The sequence below is a fragment of the Budorcas taxicolor genome, chromosome X (assembly GCF_023091745.1).
Source record: "Budorcas taxicolor isolate Tak-1 chromosome X, Takin1.1, whole genome shotgun sequence".
NCBI lineage: Eukaryota > Metazoa > Chordata > Mammalia > Artiodactyla > Bovidae > Budorcas > Budorcas taxicolor.
This window is the reverse complement of record NC_068935.1, coordinates 120,847,589-120,873,203: the sequence shown is the minus strand read 5'-3', so window position 1 is coordinate 120,873,203 and position 25,615 is coordinate 120,847,589. Positions and strand designations below refer to the sequence as shown.

The following is a 25,615-nucleotide window of genomic DNA, read 5'->3' as shown; positions in this document are numbered from 1 at the left end:
AGAAGCTTCCTCCAAAGCATTAAAGTTATCCAAACAGAACTACCCTGATTAAGTTACAGGTAAACTGCATTGAGAGTCAGTCTTGCTTTGTTTTTTGGCCATGCTGTGCAGCATGTGGGATCTTAGTACCTTGATTAGAGATTGAACCTGCGCCCACTGTAGTAGAGGCATGGAGTCTTAACCACTGGTCTGCCAGGGAAGTCCCCAAGAGTCAGTCTTATTATAAGAAAAAAAAGGTTATAAGAAACAGAATAAAAAGTGTAACTGTAAATAGAGAATATTAACTCAGGATTTAAAAAAACAGAGTACAAATGCACTGAAGTAAGGAAATAAGCCAAAAAGGAAAGATACAAAATGGTACCCTGAAAAGTAGAAAGTGAAGTTCCAGTGGTAGTCGCTCAGTCATGTCCAACTCTTTGTAACCCCATGGACTGTGGCCTACCAGGCTCCTCTGTCCATGGGATTCTCCAGGCAAGAGTACTGGAGTGGGTGCTCCACATGGAGCACCTTTCTGTGTCTCCCACTGGCAGTCAAGAACTGGAAGATCTATACAAGCTGGGAGGCAATGGCATAAAACAAGGAGTCAGGGTCATTGTTTTCTTTTGTATGTCTTCTCATTAGGCTCAGGCAAACTATTACTTACAAGTTTTGTTCCTTGGGCTGGCGATGGAAGCATGATCTCTCAGCTCCAGAGCCACTCTTCTTTTTTTATTTTTAAAAAATGTTTGTTTACCTATGTTTGACTACATTGGGTCTCAGCTGTGGCGTGCAGGCTCTTCATGGTGCTCAGGCTTCTCTCTAGTTGTGCTGAGCAGGCTCCAGAGCACATGGACTCTACAGGTGTGGCTCACAGGCTTAGTTGCTCCACAGCATGTGGGATCTCAGTTCCCTGAGCAGGGATCGAACCTATGTCCCCTAGAGTCACTCTTCTTAATGAAACCTTTGGAGACTGCCAGCTGATGCTAAGAAAAGTGGTTGGTTTTCCTTCACACACACACACACACACACACACACACACACACACGATGCACACACATACATGTACACTCAGACACATACCATATATACACACAGGGAAAGGATATCAGGTACACTTAAACTGTCACTCAAACAATATCAGGAAAAAAAAGGACAATTTTTTTAACTTAGATCTTTAATTATGTACATAAATAGCAACACGAGAACAAGGAGTTCTAAGGCTTATACATTATCTCTAGGTGGAAGAATTTCAGATTAGTCCAGTTGGAGTATGGCATCACCCAAGATAACAAAGAGGCCTAGGATAGTTTTTCCAGAAGAAGAATGCCAATTTACTACATTCAATACTGACTTCTCTGCCATTTTTCTGTAGAAATACTGGTTTACCATATGGAGTTTCCAATGTTTACCTATAACTAAAAGAAAAAGAAAAACATAAATACAGTGTCTTCCCAGGAAAAAAAACAGCTCTAAGAGTTTGCATTTTTAAAATTTCTTAGGTTTAAATAGAGAAAGTCATATCAAATACATATATTACCATTATATGACATCACAATGAGCTGGTAAAGACTGTACTTATTCCCATTTTATAAATGAGTACACTAAAGACCAGAAAGGATTTTGGTTTATCTTTTATTTCCAATACTATATGCAGATTCTTGACTGGCTGTATATCTGAGATAAATTAACCAGATGGATGGGTGAATAAATAAAAAATAACTGCTTAAATGGCACAGCACACACTACATTCCTCCCCTTCTGAAAATCAAACAACTATATTTCCATCCATCTGCTGGGGGAGAGCATGATGATATCATAGCAAGTCCAACACATACCTTTCCTCACATCACCCTATCATTCTTTTCTGGAATGAAACACACATCAAATCTAAAGATACAGCAAAGACAAGCCAACTCTTCTTCAGATTGCCTTTCTCCTAATACGTAATGAATCTACTTAGTAATTAGAGATTAATAAAAATTTTAGAGGTCAATGACTACTTCCTTGATCTTTTAAAATAAAGCTAAACATTTTTAAACATGTAAACTACTAGCTTACCTTTTCTATCTCAGTTTATTAATCTGTTTTGAACTTCTCTAAGAATTCAATAGACTTACTGCATTGTTAAAAAAAACTTCAAACTGCCAACAATCTATATTAATAACATTTTAATAGATTATGGCAGTCCATACTAGGAAATTATTAAGTAGCTAAAGGAGGAATAAGTACCAACAGGGAAAGATGTACACAATCTATTAAGTGACCAAAAAAAAGGCAAATTAATGTATAAAATAGATAACTAATGAGAACCTACTGTATAGCACAGAGAACTCTACTCAATGCTCTGTGGTGACCTCCAGGCAAGAATACTGGATTGGGTTGCCATTCCCTTCTCCAGGAGATCTTCCTGACCCAGGGATCGAACCTGGGTCTCCTGCACTGCAGGCAGATTCTTTACCATCTGAGCTACCAGGGAAGTCCTGATAGCTGATTCACTATGTTGTATAGTCCTGATATGTTGTATAGTCCTGATAGCTGATTCACTATGTTGTATAGCAGAAATTAAGGCAACATTGTAGAGCAACTATACTCCAATAAAAATTAATTTCAAAAAAGCAAGTTAATTCATTCAGCATAGCTGAACATAGCAGGGTCTGCAAAGTATTCTTACCAAAAAATTGAACCTAAATCTGATTAAGCCTTCAAATCCAACAGTCAGTTTATGGGAAATGCAGAGATGAGAGGAACCAAAAGATAAAACAGAATGACACTAAATGGATGCACTCAGCCACAGCCAGAACATGGGAAATTTCTAAAAGACAAATAAGCCCAGTTTTTCAACAAATAAATGCTAAGAGAAAAATGAGGGAGAAGAACTATTACAGCTTAAGAGGGACTTAAAATATCTGAAAACATAGTTTATATCTTTGTATAAAAAAAAATGAAAGAGACTTAAGAGACTCATCAGTCAAATGCAATGGGCAGATCTTGTTATGATCCTGATTCAAACAACCAAAACAACTGTAAAAAGTTATTAATGAGATGATCAGGGAAATCTGCATACTCTGAATATTAAATGGTATTAAGGAATTAGTGTTAATTTTTCTTGATGTGATAATAAAATTGCAATATGTGCCTGCATGGAGCTTTCGGTGTACTTGCAAAACAATACAAGGAATATGATCTCACTCTATCAAAAACCCAAAAGCATATCTGGATGTGTGTGTGTGAGAAAAAAAGTTTGGAATGATATACAAACTATTAACAGAAATTACCTCTGGGAAAGGAATGGAAGACAAAACAAGCTTTCAAAACATTTAGCTAAAAACAATTCTTTATAGCAAATATGCATCACTTTTATAATCAAAAACTACATTTCCAATAAACAACTTAAAAAAACGAAATCAAGGTTGTATATACAATAAGCTGAACTCTGGCTCGGAACATTTTTGAAAAAATGAAATGAATGTGTACACAGTCTCCCTATATTCTGTGACTCACTGTCCCTAGAGAGAAATATAATCATATCCAGTGTCAAATCTCTGACGAACATGTGTGACTTCCTGGCTGCTTACCCACTAGTCACCCAGATGCACATCTGGCCCCACTCCCCAGAGATGCCAATTGTGGGGTGGGGCTTAAGCCTCTGCTTTTCAACAATCTCCCAGGTAATCTGTATCACAAAATGTGAGAAATGCTGACTTAGGGTTTATATGTGAAGGGCTGGGATGTGAAAGAGGATCTGAATTTATTTTCTGTGACCGCTAAAGCAAGATCAGACCACTGTGTAGGAGTTATAAGGAGACATATTTTTGCTTAGTATAAGAAACAGCTTCCTAAAAATTAGAACTGTCCAAAGATGGCTGCCCCGTAGGGTGCTTTTCCTATCAGTGGAGGTAAAAACTGGGAACATACAGGGCTACAGAGAATTTTGCTTGAGGCTGGGGGTTATACCAAATACTTCTTTAAAATTCTAAGATTATATGACTCTCTGGGTCTCCAAAAATATTGGGACAACGTGAGAAAGAAAAACCTCAAACCCAGAGCCTTCATGAGTTCTAAACAGTAGCCATGACTTATGATAAATGTAACACTGATTTTTTTTAAAACAAATATCTATTATAAAAGAAAATTCATATTCATTGCAAAAATTTAAAAATACATAGTTATATAGAAGAAAAAGTATAAAAATCATCTATAATCTTACTACCTGAAGACACATACTTAAACTTTTTTTGTATTTTCTGGTAATTATCCTCTCTAAAAATGTATTATACTAGCTTCTTTTTTTCATTTGATAATTGTGCATATGTGTGTGTGCTAAGTCAATTCAGTCGTGTTCAACTCTTTGCAACCCTATGGACTGTAGCCCCATAGGCTCCTCTGTCCATGGGATTTCCAGGGAAGAATACTGGAGTGGGCGGCCATTTCCTCCTCCAGGGGATCTTCCCAGCCCAGGGTCTGAACCCACATCTCCTGCATCGTCTGCATTGGCAGGTGTATTCTTTACCACTGAACCACCTGGGAAGCCCAGCCTCCAGTTACTCAATCTTTAAGGAAAGAAAATTACACCTGTGAATTCCCTATGTCACTTATTCTATATAATCTCGAGCGTCTCTACCAAAGTCATGCATTCAGCAAAAGTTTATTGAATGATTATTAGGTCAATACAAGTGTGCTGACTATAGTGAAATGCTGTCTGAAAAAAAATAAGCTTAAGAAATGATTGTCTGAAATAGGTTTGTAGACAAATCACAACTGTCGAGTTCTAGCTTGTCTAAAAAACCCAGGTACTTCTCAGGAACAAACACAATTAAAGAAGTCATAGCACTTAAGCCCAGAAATTAAAGATGAAATGAAAATATCATCCTGGCCCTTATGTTTCCACCACACAAAGTTTAAATGGCTATAACTAATTAATTAAAGACAAGTCATTTCAATTGGTGCTAATAATGCTAGAAATAACCACAAAGTTTTTTTGTTCTTTACCTGATTAAAATGGAAAGAGCATGGAGTATTCTACTTATTTCCAGGTGAGTTCTTCACATTTCCTGACTTGTAAAACAGAAAGTAAGAATATTAATGCAGTTTGAAAAGAAATAGTAAAACTTCTAAAGAAATAGTGCACTGTTTCAAAGTACACATCTTCACTATTTGAATATTATCTGATGCAAAGTGACCCATGTCTCCATAAACTAAAGGTATTACTAGGGCTCCCTGAGGGCCCTGTTGTAGAAACTGACTCGGGCCCAGAGGAGAGGAGGAAATAAAACTCCATTAATCCTCACTACACAGATTTGGCCAACAGCTGATTTGATAAAACATCCAATCAACAGTGAAAAGATTTCTTCACTACTTCATGTCATTGTCCTTGTTAAAGAAGGTTACTGAATCACTTTGCTGTATACCTGAAACTATATTGTAAATCACAATATTGTAAATCAACTAAACTGCAGTAAAATTTAGAGAAAAAAAGAATAGTCACTATGATTGGAACATTAAAAAAAAAAGGTTTTACACATATGGTAATACTTCCAATAGGTCCTCTACTCTGTATATCGTTCACTGTAGGGGTCAAATCACAAAACATGTTTATTCTGAAAGAGGTTATAATCAGACCACACCCATCCCGCCTGGCTGTCATCTGAGAACATATAATTAGGTCATGTCATCCATGAGAAGTGATGAAGGAAAGGTTCTAGAGGGAAAAATTCATGGGCTACATGTTTAAGACTTTACTTTCTTTCCCATAAGTTCTTAAGACTGTAATTCTGAAAACACATTAATAAGACCTGATGTACATCAAGGAACTGAGCTCCCACGAGTGGCAATCTGAAAAACACTAGGCTGCATTTGGGTGAAAATGGGGCTGTGATTCTGTGGGCGACTTGGTGCAGGTTCTCCTAGTGGCCTTCTCTCAGAGTTACCCATGAGTGAAGGAGGGGAAAGCGAAAAAGCAGGAACAAACGCCTAACCCTGTAATTTCAGAGCATGGCTTCTAGGCAACGTCAGGCTTACTGCAGGGGCTAAGAACCTATCTCTAAGCACAGTGATCATACATTCTGGTTTGCTCAAGTTATCCATACTGGTTTATACCCTCTGTTTCAGTATAATTAATAAGTGTCCCCTTTCACTCTCAAGAGTATCCCGTTTTGGATGACAAATTATATGACCACTGTATCTACAGACCACAACCACTTGATGATGGAGTTCTGGGGAAAAAAGTAAGATTGCTTGGTGGATCATCAGATAATACCCAGGTCCACCTGCTGCTCTCAATCTACAGGACTCAGTGCCTGTGTGTCTTACTCTATTCCTCCACAGCCTCTTTCTCATACAGTCACGCACACACCAGAGGCCTTCTTGCTGTTGCTCTTCCAACTTGCCAAGCTCCTTCCTGGGATAAGACCTTTACAAAACAAATCCTTTGACCTAGACTGGTCACTCCCAATTTTTACCTGGCTAAATGCTATTGGTCCTTCAGATCAAGGCTTTCCTCTGTCCTTTGCCCTTCTATTCAGATGAGAATCTTTATTCACATTCATAGCACCCATGCACTTCCTGATTTGTGGAATTCTTTCATTCATGTTTGAATCCTTCACTAATATATGTTTCACAAGGGCACAATATCCCTAGGACCTCTTAGCACAGAGCATTCAAACATTTGTTGAATAAACAAATGGAATGAGGTAGAACCTAGAAATCTGATGAGTGTTTAAAAAAAGTTTGGGCATGTAATTAATGAAGAGATTAAAAACAAGCTTCTGAAGATAAGTGAGATAACCATGTCCAACAACTGGGTGTGTCATAAAAATCATGTGGTTCTCTACCTAGTTAAATGTATTTCAGGTTTGAATTACCTTAACATAATGCTTGCCAAGTACTTTCAGTGATATATTATATATTCTACTATGGGTATTTGCCAGCAACTCGATCTCAAAAATATAAAATGCTAAGTTCATAAGCTTTTTAATCTTTTGGACATTAAAAAAATGAGCACATAAAAACATTCTTCTGGTTAAAGAAAACAACTCTGTTGCTAGGAAATTTTTCTTGTTTGATTACATATTACTTATAGTATAATAAAACATGACAGTCAAATATCTCACTAATGAAATAGTGAGCCCATCCACGCTATTACAAATCAGATCTCTCTTGGCAGGAATCATGATTTCAGCAAAAACAATATTCTGACTTCAAAAGACAGTTTGTGACTTAGCACATGCCAGAAATCAATTTTTTTTTGCATCTCCAGACAGTTTTATTTAAAATATTTTACAATGCAACCATTTTCCTTATAATCTAATTTTAATACATATTGGGTTTCACTGTTCTTTTTAAGTGATTAATGCATTTTAACCCAACACATCTAAAAAATATTATACTATTATTGCAACATGTAATCAATATAACATCAATCAATGTTAAAATCCTAAGATAGTTTACAATCTTTTTAATTTAGACCATGTCTTCAAATTTGGTGTGAATTTGCCCTTATAGCACACCTCAGTGCCAATCAGCTACACTTCATGTAGTCCATAGCTGGTGTCTGCCATATTAGACTGCAAAGGGCTACAGGACTTAATCAAAATATTTATTTCTATGTATTGCCATATAAAGGGGTATTTGTAGCTAAATCTTTAAGGTATAGTAACCCACTGAAATGTCTGAGCCCTTCACTAGCTGAATCATTTTGATCAATTACTTAACTTCTCCAAAATGCAGTTTTCTCAGTTATAACATGGGGATAATAATAGCTGGCTTAAAACTCAATGTTCAGAAAACTAAGAGCATGGCATCTGAGAGGGTAACAGGCAGAAAGGCCAGGGGTCTCCAATAGAGGAAATAGCCTGCAAGTGTCAGACATTTTTATCTCCCTTAAGCGGCAGAAAAAAAACAAACTAGCGATATTTTTTTTTGTCCTTCTCTATACAAATTTAAAAGGAGGTTTCTCTTAAAATTCTGTGTTGCCATAATGACACTTGGTTTCACTTGAAGTTAACCATTGCCTTTTTCTTATAAAAATGTTTTTCTTAAGCTATGCTAATGTACTATGCATTTACCCCAAACTCTGTCTTCAAGTCGGTTCCACCTTTTGGGCTCAGAACCTACTTGATAAACCAGTATGTTATACTCCTTCCTCTAATCTATGTAATTTCGTATGCACTATTTGTATGGTGCTCTGCCCTTCTTCAAGATTCAAGTTAATCCTTTCATGGCCCAAGATGAACCACTTAGAGCCAAGATTATCCCAAAATACATCCTATGGGTGAGGGGCCTGGTGCCATTCTAAGTTTTGAGACATTCCTTTCTTTCATTAACAGACTGCTGGTGACTATATAACATCCAGCTAAAGACTAGCAGGGGGGTACTCTTTCTGCCCCCTTCTGATGCCTATGTCAGAAGCTTTCTCTATCTCCTTTATACTGTAATAAACCTTTGTTACACAAAAGCTCTGAGCGATCAAACCTCGTCTCTGGCCCCGGATTAAATTCTTCTCCTCCGGGGGCCAAAAATCCCGGCGTCATAATTCAACAACAACCTTTCATCTTGGGGGCTCGTCCGGGATCCTTCAGGACAAGGTAAGGATGCCTGGAGCTCTAGTTCTTTGTTCTCTTAGCGAACACGTTTTCTGCTGTGCTTTACTAACTCTACGGTGTGCTTGTGTGAATGAATGACATGCCCTGCGCAAAGCAAGTGAAGAGCCCTGCTCTGCAGTTCCACGGTGATCTCATATGGCTTATGGCAGAAACCTGTCGGGGGTTTCTACCGACCTGCCAAGACCAAGAGACACCCAATGTCTCCTTTGGGAACCGACCAGAATGGGCAAAGCGTGTGGACCAAACTCTCCTTTCTCGGTCAAACTTTTCGGTCTCTTTGACCATTTCATAACTCCTTGGGAATTAGAAGTACTAACCTAATCTATCGGATCATAGACTTTCAAGGGACTTGTGATCTATACTGTTATTGTGTACTGTGGCTTAGGTCCCAAACTTGGATTGGTAGTCAAGAAAGCGCCTAGCCTCGCTAGGAATCGAAAGTTTGGAAGCTAGATGGAGCTTTAGCCCCAAGAACATCTCGGAGGTTAAAGGTTACTCAGATTGGGACTGCGTGGGTTTTTTTCCTTTGGTAACACTGGCTCTTAGTGGACCAGAGGAGGCTCTTATACTGGTGTGGTGATGCTTGAAAAGAACATCCCAGCTTTATGTTCATATCGGTCTTATTGTGGTCAGGAATATACTCAGGGTCGTGCACAGGCACTCAGGTGACAAATGTTTTCCCCAGCGGTCTTAGCGTTGGGAGGCATTCCGGAAGGTTACTCTGATTGCACCCCGGGTGGCATCAGAGGCAAACAAGGTTAAAGGTGAAGAGCTGGACGTCAGGTAGAGATGCTATCAGGTCTACCCCTGGTATATCCCCACCCCATCTCGGTGGTAGAACCGGGAGGGTCGAGACAGCGCCTGCGTCGGTAAGGGACAGACTAAGTTCGACCAGAAAGGAAAAGCTTTCGGTGTAAAGTCTGTCTACACCCCCATCTAGAGCAGGGAGGGACGCCTCCGGTAGAAAAATGGCGCTGGTCGCTTTTTTTCTCTCTTCCAGATGGGAGCTAACAATTCCAGCCTCACTCCTTTGAACTGTATCCTGAAAAACTGGGATAGATTTGATCCCCAGGGCTTAAAGAAGACACACCTGGTCTTCCTATGTGATACTGCATGGCCACGGTATCCATTGGAGGACGGCGAACGGTGGCCAGTTGGAGGGTCTCTTAAGTATAATACTGTTTTACAATTAGACCGGTTCTGTAAGGAACAAGGGAAATGGGTAGAAGTAGCATATGTGTTGCCCTTTTTCTCTCTGCGAAATATGCCAGACTTATGTCCTAAGGGTATAGATTTGGGCGTGAAACGTTCAGCTCCCTCCTGTCCTGCTACTTTGCCCCCGTGCCAGGGGCTCCAAGCTGAGCTAACTAACTGAAAGCCAGAAACCCCCCCCCGTAGAACAGCTGCTTTGGTCTCAGTGAAAACCCAAACTGAGATTCAAACTGCTTTGGTCTCAGTGAAAACCCAAACTGAGATTCAAACTACTTTGGTCTCAGTGAAAATCCAAACTGAGATTCAAACTGCTTTGGTATCAGTGAAAATCCAAACTGGGATTCAAACTGCTTTGGTCTCAATGGAAACCCAAACTGAGATTCAAACTGCCCACGTGGAGGTCCAAACAACTCCTGTCCCAGTACGACCTCAGACTACTCTGGTTTCAGTAAAAACTCAGACCATCAAAGTTAGAGATGAGATGGACAGGAGACAAAGAAAAAAAGAAAAACAGGTTTCTCCAGTCTATCCCTGGGATCATATGCGCAGAACAGCCAGAGAGACTGAGAAACAGCCACACAAGCTGTTGCCTCTTTATAAAACACCCACTGGGAGAAATAATCAGTCTATGAGAGTTAATAAGCCTTTTTCTTATCAAGAAATACAAAGAATCAAGGAGGATCTGGGAGACTATTTAGAGGACCCAAAAAAATGTATTAGAGCTTTTAAAGGTGTTACTCTGCTTTATGACCTTACTTGAAAAGATGTGATGTATATCTTGGGACAAACGCTGACTCCCAACTCAAAGACTCGAGTTTTGGGAAAAGCGGTTGCTTATGGAGATGAATGGCTTGGTAATAAATCAGTAAGGAAGAGGGAGGACGAGATAGTGGCCCTCCCCGCTGGGAATCAGGTGGTCCCAATTATAGAACCAGACTGGGACTACAACTCAGCTAAAGGAAGATGGGATCAGAGTCATTTTGTCAGATGCATTCTTGAAGGACTCAGCCAGGCGTGTTCTAAGCCTTTAAACTATAGCAAATTGGCAGACATAGAACAGGAGGAGAAAGAAGCTCCTGGTAAATTCCTAGATAGACTAAGAGAAGCTCTTCACAGATTCACTGAGATTGATCCCAAAAGTGAAAAAGGAAAAGTGATCTTAAAAGATAGATTTCTCACTCAGTTGGCTCCAGATATCCACCATAAGCTACAAAAACGGGCATATGGACCAAATCAGTCTTTAGATACTCTGTTACAACTGACTCAGACGGTCTATTACGGTAGGGAATATGAGGGAAAAAAAAAAGGCAAAAAAAGACAAAGGAAAAGGCGGAAGCCTTCGCAATGGCTATGAAAAACGCTCTTAAACAGCCGGAAAAAAATGCCCAGAGGGACCCAGGTGAAAAGAGATGGGCTTGCTATTACTGTGAAAAGGAGGAGCATCTCAAGCGGGATTGCCCTCAGGCATCTAAGCCGCCCCCGGCTCCATGTCCGGTCTGCAAAGGACCACATTGGAAGAGAGACTGACCTCAGAGGCGTAGGTCTCCGGGTTGGACTCTCAAGACAATCAGGACTGAAGGTGCCCGGGGGTCCCCACACAAGCTCCTGTCCTAATTACACCTGAGGAACCCCGGGTATTAATAATTGTGCGGGGCCAATCCGTCGATTTCCTTTTAGATACTGGGACAACTTACTCTGTGCTTACTGAAGCCCCTGGCCCACTTTCTTCCCGATTCGCGTCCGTAATGGGACTGTCTGGACAAGCCAAAAGGTATTATTTCAGTTATTCTTTATCTTGCAACTGGGATTCTGTGCTATTTTCACACGAGTTTCTGATCATGCCAAAATCTCCCTCACCCCTTTTGGGGAGGGATATACTGAGCAAGGTCCATGCCTCTGTTTTTATGAATATGGAGCTCTCCCTTTCTCTCCCTCTAGTTGAACAAAATGTAAATCCTAGAGTATGGGCTGATAAAAAATCTGTGGGTCGAGCACAAAATGCTATTCCTGTAGTTGTCAAGCTCAAAGACCCACACTTATTTCCACGTAAGAAGCAGTATCCTCTAAAACCTGAGGTTAAGGAAGGGTTAAAACCCATCATCGAAAATTTAAAAGAACAGGGACTATTAATTCCCTGTAACAGTCCTTGCAACACTCCTATTTTGGATATAAAAAAATCAAATGGTAAATGGAGACTAATTCAAGATTTACATGTAATAAATGAGGCTGTAGTTCCTTTACACCCCGTGGTGCCCAATCCTTATACTCTATTGTCTAAAATTCCTGAACAAGCCAAATATTTCTCAGTAATTGATTTAAAAGATGCCTTCTATTCAGTGCCTTTGGCAGAGAAAAGTCAATTTCTATTTGCCTTTGAAGACCCTACGCAGCCAGCTTCTCAGTTAACCTGGACAGTTTTGCCCCAGGGATTTCGTGACAGTCCTCACTTATTTGGACAAAGTTTGTCCCGGGATCTCCAAAACTTTAATAGCTCTGAAGCGGTGGTGTTACAATATGTAGATGATATTTTGCTCTGTGCTGAGACAGAAGAAGCTTGTTCGGGAGCCTCAGAAGATTTCTAAAACTTTCTGGCAGGCTGTGGTTACAAGGCATCAAGAGAAAAGGCTCAGCTTTGTCAATAATCGGTTAGATAATCTGGGCCTAATCATATCAAAAGGGACTAGGGCCATAGGCCCTGAGAAAATTAAGCCTATACTAAATCATCCCCTACCTATGACTTTAACACAATTGAGAGGATTTTTGGGAATCACAGGTTACTGTCGCATTTGGATTCTGGGTTATGGGGAACTTGCCCGGCCTTTATATAAACTTATAGCTGAAACTCAGCAGGCCCAAACTGACAAACTGGTTTGGTCACCAGAAACTCAAAAGGCTTTTCAGTTCAGTCGCTCAGTCGTGTCCGACTCTTTGTGACCCCATGAATCGCAGCACGCCAGGCCTCCCTGTTCATCACCATCTCCCGGAGTTCACTCAGACTCCTGTCCATCGACTCCGTGATGCCTTCCAGCCATCTCATCCTCGGTCGTCCCTTTCTCCTCCTGCCCCCAATCCCTCCCAGCATCAGAGTCTTTTCCAATGAGTCAACTCTTCGCATGAGGTGGCCAAAGTACTGGAGTTTCAGCTTCAGCATCATTCCTTCCAAAGAAATCCCAGGGTTGATCTCTTTCAGAATGGACTGGTTGGATCTCCTTACAGTCCAAGGGACTCTCAAGAGTCTTCTCCAACACCACAGTTCAAATGCATCAATTCTTTGGCACTCAGCCTTCTTCACAGTCCAACTCTCACATCCATACATGACCACTGGAAAAACCATAGCCTTGACTAGACGGACCTTAATCGGCAAAGTAATGTCTCTGCTTTTGAATATGCTATCTAGGTTGGTCATAACTTTTCTTCCAAGGAGTAAGCGTCTTTTAATTTCATGGCTGCAATCACCATCTGCAGTGATTCTGGAGCCCCCCAAAATAAAGTCTGACACTGTTTCCACTGTGTCCCCATCTATTTCCCATGAAGTGATGGGACCAGATGCCATGATCTTCGTTTTCTGAATGTTGAGCTTTAAGTCCTCTTTCACTTTCATCAAGAGGCTCTTTAGCTTCTCTTCACTTTCTGCCATAAGGGTGGTGTCATCTGCATATCTGAGGTTATTGATATTTCTCCCGGCAATCTTGATTCCAGCTTGTGCTTCTTCCAGCCCAGCGTTTCTCATGATGTACTCTGCATAGAAGTTAAATAGGCAGGGTGACAATATACAGCCTTGACGTACTCCTTTTCCTATTTGGAACCAGTCTGTTGTTCCATGTCCAGTTCTAACTGTTGCTTCCTGACCTGCATACAGATTTCTCAAGAGGCAGGTCAGGTGGACTGGTATTCCCATCTCTTTCAGAATTTTCCACAGTTTATTGTGATCCACACAGTCAAAGGCTTTGACATAGTCAATAAAGCAGAAATAGATGTTTTTCTGGAACTCTCTTGCTTTTTCCATGATCCAGCGGATGTTGGCAATTTGATCTCTGGTTCCTCTGCCTTTTCTAAAACCAGCTTGAACATCAGGGAGTTCACGGTTCACGTACTGCTGAAGCCTGGCTTGGAGAATTTTGAGCATTACTTTACTAGCATGTGAGATGAGTGCAACTGTGCGGTAGTTTGAGCATTCTTTGTTGTTGCCTTTCTTTGGGATTGGAATGAAAACTGACCTTTTCCAGTCCTGTGGCCACTGCTGAGTTTTCCAAATTTGCTGGCATATTGAGTGAAGCACCTTCACAGCATCACCTTTCAGGATTTGAAATAGCTCAACTGGAATGCCATCACCTCCACTAGCTTTGTTCGTAGTGATGCTTTCTAAGGCCCACTTGACTTCACATTCCAGGATGTCTGGCTTTAGATGAGTGATCACATCATCATGATTATCTGGGTCATGAAGATCTTTTTTGTACAGTTCTTCCATGTATTCTCGCCACCTCTTCTTAATAGCTTCTGCTTCTGTTAGGTCCAGACCATTTCTGTCCTTTATCGAGCCCATCTTTGCATGAAATGTTCCCTTGGTATCTCTAATTTTCTTGAAGAGATCTCTAGTCTTTCCCATTCTGTTGTTTTCCTCTATTTCTTTGCATTGATCGCTAAAGAAGGCTTTCTTATCTCTTCTTGCTATTCTTTGGAACTTTGCGTTCAGATGCTTATATCTTACCTTTTCTCCTTTGCTTTTTGCCTCTCTCCTTTTCACAGCTATTTGTAAAGCCTCCCCAGACAGCCATTTTGCTTTTTTGCATTTCTTTTCCATGGGGATGGTCTTGATCCCTGTCTCCTGTACAATGTCAGGAACCTCATTCCATAGTTCATCAGGCACTCTATCTATCAGATCTAGGCCCTTAAATCTATTTCTCACTTCCACTGTATAATCAGAAGGGATTTGATTTAGGTCATACCTGAATGGTCTAGCAGTTTTCCCTAGTTTCTTCAATTTCAGTCTGAATTTGGTAATAAGGAGTTCATGATCTGAGCCACAGTCAGCTCCTGGTCTTGTTTTTGTTGACTGTATAGAGCTTCTCCATCTTTGGCTGCAAAGAATATAATCAGTCTGATTTTGGTGTTGACCATCTGGTGATGTCCATATGTAGAGTCTTCTCTTGTGTTGTTGGAAGAGGGTGTTTGCTATGACCAGTGCGTTTTCTTGGCAAAACTCTATTAGTCTTTGCCCTGCTTCATTCCACATTCCAAGGCCAAATTTGCCTGTTACTCCAGGTGTTTCTTGACTTCCTACTTTTGCATTCCAGTCCCCTATAATGAAAAGGACATCTTTTTTGGGTGTTAGTTCTAAAAGGTCTTGTAGGTCTTCATAAAACCGTTCAACTTCAGCTTCTTCAGTGTTACTGGTTGGGGCATAGACTTGGATAACTGTGATATTGAATGGTTTGCCTTGGAGACGAACAGAGATCATTCTGTCGTTTTTGAGATTGCATTCAAGTACTGCATTTCGGACTCTCTTGTTGACCATGATGGCTACTCCATTTCTTCTGAGGGATTCCTGCCCGCAGTAGTAGATATAATGGTCATCTGAGCTTGCCCACAGGGCCAAAATTTAATTTGTTTGTCACTGAAAAAAAAGGTATGGCCTTGGGAGTTTTGACACAACCCTGAGGGCTTCACCAGCAACCTATTGCTTATCTAAGCAGAAAATTAGATGTAATTTCACGTGGATGCCCCACTGCCTAAGAGTAATTGGGGCAGCGGGTTTATTAGCACCTGAAGCTTTAAAAATAATTAATGGACAAATCCTTACTGTACTGACTTCTCATGATGTGAGTGGAATCTTAAATTCTAAGGTTAATATTTGGATGACAGACAGTAGGCTTCTTAAATATCAGTCACTGTTGTTAAAAAGACCAGTAACTAAGCTTAAAGTTTGTGGAAATTTAAATGCTGCCACTTTCCTTCCTGAGAAGGAAAATGAAACACCTGATCACGATTGTTCTCAATTCCTAACTTTAAACTATACAGCTCGGGAAAATCTAATAGATACCCCATTAGACAATCCTGACCTGGAAATATTTACAGATGGCAGTTCTTTTGTTCAGGATAAAAAGTGTAAAGCAGGTTATGCCGTGGTGACTGCTGAACAGGTTTTAAAAGCAAAATCTCTCCCCCAGGGAACCACTGCTCAGTTAGCGGAGCTTGTGGCTCTGACCCGAGCTCTAGAGTTAAACAAAGGGCAGCGGGTAAATATCTACACAGATTCTAAGTATGCTTATTTGACTTTACATGCTCATGCTACAATATGAAAAAAAAGACAGTTTAAAACAGCAACAGGTAAACCTATTAAGCATTTCAGAGAGATCGAGAGACTTTTAACTGCTATATATTGTCCTAAAAAAAGTAGCTGTAATGCATTGCAAAGGGCACAGCAGAGATGGGAGTAAAGTAGCCGAAGGTAATCAGCTGGCTGACTGTCAAGCCAGAAAAGCAGCACTTTACGAAACCCCTTCACTGCAGACGCCTTTGATCTGGACAGGTCCTGTGGAACAGGAAAAACCACAATATACTGAGAAAAAATTTAAAAAATATAAAAAAAGAAGAGCACAGATTACTGATAAAGGATGGTTACAGTCTAAGGATAGACAATTAATAATTCCTGAAAATGCTCAATAAAAAATTCTTAAGGGTTTACATCAGAGATTTCATTTGGGTGCAGAGAGTACTTACCAAATGGCTTCTCGTTTGTTTGAAGGTAGAAATGTAATAAAAACTTTAAAAAATATCAAAAGGTGTGAGGTTTGTCAAAAAAATAACCCAAAGACTAAAAAGCTAGCCAAATCTAGATTACAAAAAAGTGGAAAGTATCCTGGAGAGGACTGGGAAATTGATTTTACTCATATGCCAAAAGCTAATAGATATTCTTGCTTACAGGTTTGGGTAGATACTTTTACTGGATGGATTGAGGTTTTTCCCTGTCATAGTAAACAGGCTAAGGAGGCTATAAAGATTTTAATCCATAAAATTATCCCCAGGTTTGGGCTGCCACGGAGCCTTCAGAGTGACAATGGCTCTGCCTTTAAAGCTGCTGTAACTCAGGGGGTATCTAAAGCTCTAGGAATAAAGTATCACTTACACCGTTCCTAGAGACCCCAATCCTCAGAAAAGGTTAAAAAAGCTAATGACATTATCAAAAGACATCTGCACAAATTAACTCAAGAGACGCAGGACAATTGGATTAAAGTCCTACCCATAGCTTTAATGAGGGTTCGAACTGCCCCCAAAAAGGAGGGACTGTCCCCCTTTAAATGTATTTATAAAAGGCCTTTCTTACGCACAGACATTGTTATAGACCCTAAAGCCTTAAAATTAACTAGTTATGTAACTCAGCTCTCAGCTTTTCAACAGGCATTAACAGAACTCCAGGAGACGACTCCTGACCCCGCCTCCGAGTCAAGCAAGCCTCTATTTGAGCCAGGAACTGAGGTCCTCATAAAAACTTTGGGATCTGGGGGCCCATCCCTCGAGCCCCTCTGGGAAGGCCCTTACCAGGTTATTCTTTCTTCTCCCACAGCTGTCAAAGTGCCGGAAATTGATTCGTGGGTACATCACACTCGAGGTAAGAGGTGGCGCCCTGACCAGAACTAAGTGACATCTTTTTATGTCTTTACTTTCTATGCTCTGACTTTATACTTTTCAGATGGACCTGATAACCTATGTGAGCTTACTTCTGCTCACTCCAAATATCCTGAGTGTGCCGTTTGATCCTCAAGACAATGCCTTCCTGTCCTGGGCTCACTCCTATGCTGTGTTCCACAATCGGTATAACTGCTGGGTCTGTGAAGCACTCCCCTCTTCATCAGTGGAAGGCTTGCCGTGGTGGACATCTCCACTTCAAGGAAGAGACTTTCTCCAAGTGTGTAAATACCTTCGACAACAATTACATGCGATGCCTCTCCTTCATCTGATGACATCTACCAACCCTAAAATGGACTGGTGCAGCACTTTGTACTTTAACTATAGACATAATGTGACTTTTAATTTTGATTATACATTGTCTCGGTTCAATGACTATTTTGCTACACATAAGGCAAATAGGTCTAGATCTAATGGTTTTTTACCTGACGTTTATCAAATATGAGATGAGGTTATGTGACTAACTCCTAAAAAAAAGATGTTTAACATCTACTGCCCCTATATGCTGAGAACAAACAGAGCCATCCCCAAAAGTTAGCCAACAACTTAATTACAATAATTAAAAACAATTGGGATTTTTGCCTCAGGAAAGATACAACGTAATCATTCCTGTGTTTTCCAACCCCAGTTCAGGTTCTCTCTTTGTCTGGCCAGGCACTAATTGGGACTGGATATCTCAGTCACGCTGGCTTACTCCAAACGGGACTTATTGGATATGTGGCTCTTACGTATGGGCATGGCTTCCCCCTGCTTGGATAGGGAGATGCACCCTGGGTCTAGCCTTTACTCCCGGCTTTATATTTTCAGAGCTCCCAGAAAAGCCTGCTTAATTTACCCCACCTTAAAACTCGGTGGGCAAGGTCTGTATTTCACTGGTATAATTATTTGGCTGCAGTCTTTGTTCCCTCTTTGGGAACTACAGATGTTATGCTACAAATAGATGCTTTGACTAATTTTACTCAACAGACATTACAAGATTCTCAAAAGGCTATTTCAGCTCTTAATGCTGAACAAACACAAATTAAAAAGGTGGCTTTACAAAACAGATTGGCTTTAGATATTCTGACAGCTGCACAAGGAAGAATGTGTGCTATTATTCATACCCAATGCTGTACATATAGACCTGATATAAACACAAATGTTACTCATTTTACTAAACACATGAACAAGATAATTGAGGCCATGGATACTCCTGAAGCCTCAATTGCCTCACTTTGAGAGACGTTAACTAGTTCCCCATGGTGGACAACTATCTTAATTACAATAATTCTAATTGTTTTGTTTTTACTGTTTGCTCCCTACATCTGCAATTGTATAACTGGATTTGTTTCTAGCCGCATGAAAGCTTTCAAGTCACAAATGGTTGCTCAAACTCCTGCTACTGCTGCAGCTGCCTCCTGTTAGGGACCAAACGACGGGCTCTACGACCTGAGTCATGTTTCCTTAACAGAACATTCCTTGACCAAATTAGGAAGACTTCCCGCACACACCAACCAGAAAGAGACAGGACATGCGCTCATCCTGCCTGGCCAATCATGTAACGCCAGCTACTTCTGTAACTGAGACAAAGAGCTGCCTGTATATAAGCCGCCATACTCCTTTGTTCGGGGCTCTTGTCGGATTCCACTGTGCTGGATGAGACTTGGGCCCTAGCGCGCTAGAAATAAACTCCCTTCTTGCCTTTGCATTACTGTGGTGGACTTGCTCTCTGGGTCGGTTCGGAGATACGGGCTCGGTGCATAACACCTCCAACTACTATTTGGGGCCCCTGGATCAGATATCCTCAATATGAAGATTAGGAGAATATGTTGCCTCGTCAATTTAGGGACAACGCCCCTTCTTAGCTCAGAAGCAGTTATGGAACGAAAACGACGCCCCTTTTCCCTAGGCAACATAATTCTCCTAAAAAAAGGGGGGGGAATGAGAGGGTAACAAGCAGAAAGGCCAGGGGTCTCCAAATAGAGGAAATAGCCTGCAAGTGTCAGACATTTTTATCTCCCTTAAGCGGCAGAAAAAAAACAAACTAGCGATATTTTTTTTTTGTCCTTCTCTATACAAATTTAAAAGGAGGTTTCTCTTAAAATTCTGTGTTGCCATAATGACACTTGGTTTCACTTGAAGTTAACCATTGCCTTTTTCTTATAAAAATGTTTTTCTTAAGCTATGCTAATGTACTATGCATTTACCCCAAACTCTGTCTTCAAGTCGGTTCCACCTTTTGGGCTCAGAACCTACTTGATAAACCAGTATGTTATACTCCTTCCTCTAATCTATGTAATTTCGTATGCACTATTTGTATGGTGCTCTGCCCTTCTTCAAGATTCAAGTTAATCCTTTCATGGCCCAAGATGAACCACTTAGAGCCAAGATTATCCCAAAATACATCCTATGGGTGAGGGGCCTGGTGCCATTCTAAGTTTTGAGACATTCCTTTCTTTCATTAACAGACTGCTGGTGACTATATAACATCCAGCTAAAGACTAGCAGCGGGGTACTCTTTCTGCCCCCTTCTGATGCCTATGTCAGAAGCTTTCTCTATCTCCTTTATACTGTAATAAACCTTTGTTACACAAAAGCTCTGAGCGATCAAGCCTCGTCTCTGGCCCCGGATTAAATTCTTCTCCTCCAGGGGCCAAAAATCCCGGCGTCATAATTCAACAACAACCTTTCATCACTTCATGGCCAACAGATGGGGAAAAAATGGAAACAGTGGCAGACTTTATTTTCTTGGGCTCCAAAATCACTGCAGAGAGTGACTGCAGCCATGAAATTAAAAGATGCTTGCTTCTTGGAAGAAAAGCTATGACAAACCTAGACAGCATATTAAAAGCAGAGACATGACTTTGCTAACAAAGGTCCATATAATCAAAGTTATGGTTTTTCCAGAAATCATGTATGGATATGAGAGTTGGACCATCAAGAACGCTGAGTGCCAAAGAATTGATGCTTTTGAACTGTGGTGTTGGAGAAGACTCTTGAGAGTCCCTCAGCCAGCAAGATGATCAAACCAGTCCATCCTAAAGGAAATCAATCCTGAATACCCATTGCAAGGATGGATGCTGAAGCCGAAGCTCCAATACGTTGGCTACCTGATGCAGAGCTGACTCAATGGAAAAGATCCTGATGCTGGGAAAGATTGAAGGCAAAAGGAGAAGATGACACAGGATGAGATGGTTGGATGGCATCACCATTTCAATGGACATGAGTTTGAGCAAACTCTGGAAGATGGTGAAGGACAGGGAAGCCTGACATGCTGTAGTCCATTGGGTCACATAGAGTCGGACATGACTGAGCGACTGAACAACAAATAATAGAACCTGCTTCACAGACTCTTCCTGAGCAAAGAGGTTAGCACCCAGGGCCAAGCTCCCAGCAAGTACTCCATAAATGTCACATATCCTATGTGGTAGGTCACTTAACTTTTTCAATGAGGAAATAAAAGGTAAGGAAAAATGACCTGTCAAAACCCCAATGGAATTCCAGTTCACTGGATGTGGTAGGCAGAATAATGGCCCCCCCAGAGGTGTTTGCATCCTAACCCTGGAACCTGTGACTGCGGTACTGTACATGGCAAAGGAGAATTACAGTGGTGCTGGAGTTAAGGTGGCAAAGCAGCTGACTTTACGACAGGGAGATAATCTTGGATTATCTAGGTTGGCCCAGTTGAATCACATGGGTTCCTATAGTGTAAGAGAACAGAAGACAGGGTCAAAGAAACAAGACGTGAACAGGGCTCATCTGCAGAGGCTGGCTTTGGAGACGGAGGAAGAGGGCTGGGAGACACAGAATGCTGCAGCCTCTAGAGGCTGCGAACTGCCCTCAGCTGACAGCCAGCAAAGCAGACTTTGATCCTATAACCGCCAAGAAACTTAATTCTGTCAACAACCTGAATGAGCAGGAAGCGGATTCTCCCCTGGAACCTCCAGAAAGGAATGCAGGAATCAAGGACAACTTGATTTAGCACTGGACATCTAACCTACAGAGTCTAAGAAAATAGATTTGCATTCCTCTCAGTCAGTAAAGTTGTGGTCATTTGTTACGGCAGCAAATAGCAAACTAAAACAGATACAAGGACTTTTGACTAATGAGTATAATAAGCTCTATGGCTCCATTTTCCATCAGGAGATGTTACCTTCTCCCGTGCAGATATCACATGACATCTATCATGGCTACCATGTCTAAAGTTGGTCCATTTTCTCTGCTTCTGACATGGATAAACCCACTGAATCCTCGAAACAACCCCCATTTACCAGAGCACCAGAGCAATTTCCCAAGGTTCCCTGGTGGCTCAGCTGGTAAAGAGTCTGCCTGCAATCCGGGAGACCTGGGTTTGATGCCTCAGTTGGGATGATCCCCTGGAGAAGGGAAAGGCTACCCACTCTTGTCTTCTGGCCTGGAGAATTCCATGGACTCTATAGTCCATGGGGTCGCAAAGAGTCGGACTCAACTGAGCCACTTTCACTCACTCAAGGATTGTAAGAGGTGGGGGTGGGGTGGGAGTTGGAGAAGAGCCTGGCGTGTCCACTATGGAGTCCACTCTCTTGGCTACCAGGTCACGCTGCATCCTGCCTCGTCTATGTTTTCTGATACCAAAAGTGTACGTCTTTCAAAAAAAGGAGAGACTGTTTCTTTCAGGATTTCTTACTTTTTATTTTGCTAAGTAATATTGTTTTTAAAGAACAAAAGAAAACTCATTGCCTAGTACCTTTATTTCGTAGCATTTTAATAACAAAAGCTAGAATGGGCAGAAATTCAGAACAAATTTAGCTTTACAGAAAACCCACTATATTGTCCTTATTTTTATTTTATTGTGGTAAGAACACTTAATATGAGATCTGCTCTCCTGACAAATTTTAATGCTAACTATAGGCATATGCTGTACAGCAGATCTCTAGAATTATCCATCTTGTATAACTGAAATTTTATACCCATTAAATAGCAACTCCCCATTTTCCCCTTACCCCCAGGCCCTGGCAACCACCATTCTACTCTGCTTCTATAAATCTGACTGTTTTAGATACTTCATGTAAGTGAACTCAAACAGTATTTCTCCTGTGACTGCCTTATATCAGAGATGATCATTTTAAAATCATATCACTTACAGCTGAACTTGAGTGTGTTTAGAAAGCTGAGGAATTTTGAATGGAGGAAGAGAAAACAAGATTTACTCAGGATGGTGGCCACTGTTTCCCTTTTATTTTCCTGCTGAGCTAGCAAAGGCTTGAATACAACTATTAAAAGCTCAGCATTAGAAATTCTGCTCAGTGTTCACATTAGTAACAGGTTTATATTTCTTTATATTTTCCTGCCCTACAAAGAAGTATCAAGTTCTTGGCTTTTAGTTACTGTTGGTCTTTAACAGTCATTTTATAATTCTTTGATAGTAAATTGTCACAAGTTTGTAAAACCTACTGAAAATTAAACATGACTTTTACTGAAACACATTGCTGTGTTTGGTTAATTTAGAAGACAATTCCAAAAGGGCCATCTGTGACCCTGGGGCCTGACACCCACCACTGGCCTCCATCTCTGAAACTCAGACTTTGGGCTGGGACTATTCTGAAGGGGTTTCAGATTAGCAATGAACAATCAATGAACAGTTTCCTGCTTTTATTAAGTGCCTAGAGTCAATGAGTGAAAACTGTAATGGAAGTGATCTATGAATCAACTATATTAAGAACTCCTGATCATCATCAAAAGACATCAAAACTGAAAAGACTAGCCTCAAACTGGGAGAAAACATCTGCAAACATGTGACCACAATATTAGTATCTAGGAAAAAATGAAGGCTTTCACATCAATCATTAAGAGAGGAACTAATGACCCACATAAAAAATGCCAAAGGACATGAACAGGTATTTCAAGAAGAAACCAATAAACATGTGAAAAGATGTTCAACCTCATTAGTAATCAAAGGAATATACACTAAAACAACAAAGAGAAATTCTGAGACCACTGTGACATGCCAGACAGCCAGGAAACTATTGCAGAGTTCTTGCATCACATCAGAAGGACACAGAGCCAGCTTCTACCAGCCAAAATGAGCAACCTGAACTCCAACAAGGATAAGAATTACAAAGCATTCAAACCCAAATATGTTTAAATCGACAAATTCGAAATGATTGTTAAAAACAAAACAAAACTAGTTGAAGACATTCTGAGGATGTGAGGGAACAAATTTATTATTCTGAAAGCCAGACAAATCCAAGAGAAAAAGCTGAGCATTTATCTTGTCTTTCTTATAACTAAATAGTTTATGAGGGGAAGGAGTTCTTTATTCAAGTGCTCTAGCTATCATGTGAAAATTAAATGACAGAAATAGAATATCACCATTTTCCAACTCCCAGTGAATCAGTGAGTCTAGGCATTGATCTTCAACAGTCACTAATACCAAACTGGTAAAGTGAAGCAAAAACTTAGGTGCCTGCATAGACCTACGTCCTTGCCAACTGGATTACCACAAACTTGATTAGGCAGCCTGTGGACCCAGCAGCCAATCTTCAGGAAATGTAGAGAAGAGAGGAACACTTTCAACTGCGTGTTGAAAGTGTTGAAAGAGGAACACTTTCAACTAAGTGTGTAATCAGTAAAACCCAAACTGTTGGAAACTCTACAGGTCCAACATGCCAGGTTCTTTTAACAGATACAGTGTAAGGAAAATAAGAGGATAGAAGGAGAAACTGTAAATTAAAAGTGACTTAGAAGGGGAAAAAAGCCTTAAAAGAAATATCAAATCAGAAATAATAGTGGGCAAGACTAAAGAGGCAGGGATAGATACTTAGGTGATAAAGCTATTAATAGTTGAAGGAAAGTACATTATTGGGGCAACTAAGGAAATCTGACTACGGACTGCATATTAGATAACATCTATGTGAACAAAGAAATGGCAACTTTCCTGAGCATGATAATGGTATTGTGATTCTATCAGTAAATGACCATATTCTTTGGAAACACATGCTGAATTAGATATGTGTAGAAAGCGCCATATCTATAAGTCTCAAACGGTTCAGAAAAATAAAATACAGATGTGTGAGTGCCCAAGCATGTGTAAAAAGACAGACAAAGCAAATGTAGCAAAATGGTAACTGGTGAATCTAAGTGAAGGGTATATTCATTATACTATTCCTGCAACTGTTCTGCAGTTCTGAATTTTTTTTTCGAAACAAAAATTGGGGAACAAAACAAAGCCACACATACACATACCCCACAGTGAAAAACTACTTCAAAGGTACCAGATTGGCAAAAATAGAAAACTTGTCATCTAGTAAAACTGATGTGCAGACCCTATGAACTAGGAATCTCAGCCTAGAAAGACTCTTAATAAACCATGACACATGTCAAAAATATGCTCACAGCTGTGTGTGCAACAACAATATACTGAAAACCACCCAACTAGCCATCAACATGGGATTTTCCCACAAAGAAATATTCTATAGCAGTATAAATTGATAAACTACGGCCATACACAGCCCATAAACATAATGCTTAGGGAACAAAACAACTTGCAAATAATACATATAGTAAGACTCCATCTAGATAAACTATATATTTATTTATATGTGTATCTGATATAGTTACTTACGTTAAAAGGCAAAAAATAGGCAAGCTGAACTACAATGTTTTAGAATAAATATGTATGTGGGTAAACTACAAGAAAAGTTTAAAGAACAAAGGAATAAAAACTTCAAAATTCTGGATAGTGGTTCTCTCTGGGTAGAAAGAGGGGCATAGGAAGAAGTTGAAAGACATCGGTAATTTCCTATTTTTAAAGATGGATGGTTGGTTGGTATATGAATGGTCATTATATTGTTGGATTTTAAACTGTAAACATACATATACACAGTTTTTGTACATTTATTTTATATATTCTTTTATCTCAAAAAAAGGAAAAAACCCTGACCCACTATGACGACAATATTTCTGGATACACCCATCTTTGCTTCACAGTTCTGCCAAAGCAAAGAATTCATTTTAGCTGAAGCAGATTAATTCCTCTTCACCAACCAATCACAGAACTGAAAGATCACCTCCTTCAAATTTCATTGGTAGAAGACTCACTGCAAACATTTAGAATTAATTCCTAAAAGGGAACAGGGATGTGGCGGACCAAAAAAATGCCACAGATTTCCTTAGGGTTT

At 40.3% G+C, this 25,615-nt stretch overlaps 1 protein-coding gene across 1 annotated transcript in view; it reads right to left on the bottom strand.

Moving 5' to 3' along the window:
- Positions 1-1,148: 1,148 nt before the first annotated feature.
- The window catches only part of APOO (apolipoprotein O), a 67,807-nt gene continuing 43,340 nt past the window's right edge, over positions 1,149-25,615 (bottom strand). The window contains exons 8-9 of the mRNA XM_052663516.1: positions 4,969-5,034; positions 1,149-1,394 (exon numbers count right to left, since the gene is read on the bottom strand). Coding sequence (XP_052519476.1) covers positions 4,999-5,034 — 36 coding nt within the window. The 3' untranslated portion in view covers positions 1,149-1,394; positions 4,969-4,998. The remainder of the gene's footprint in view (positions 1,395-4,968; positions 5,035-25,615) is intronic.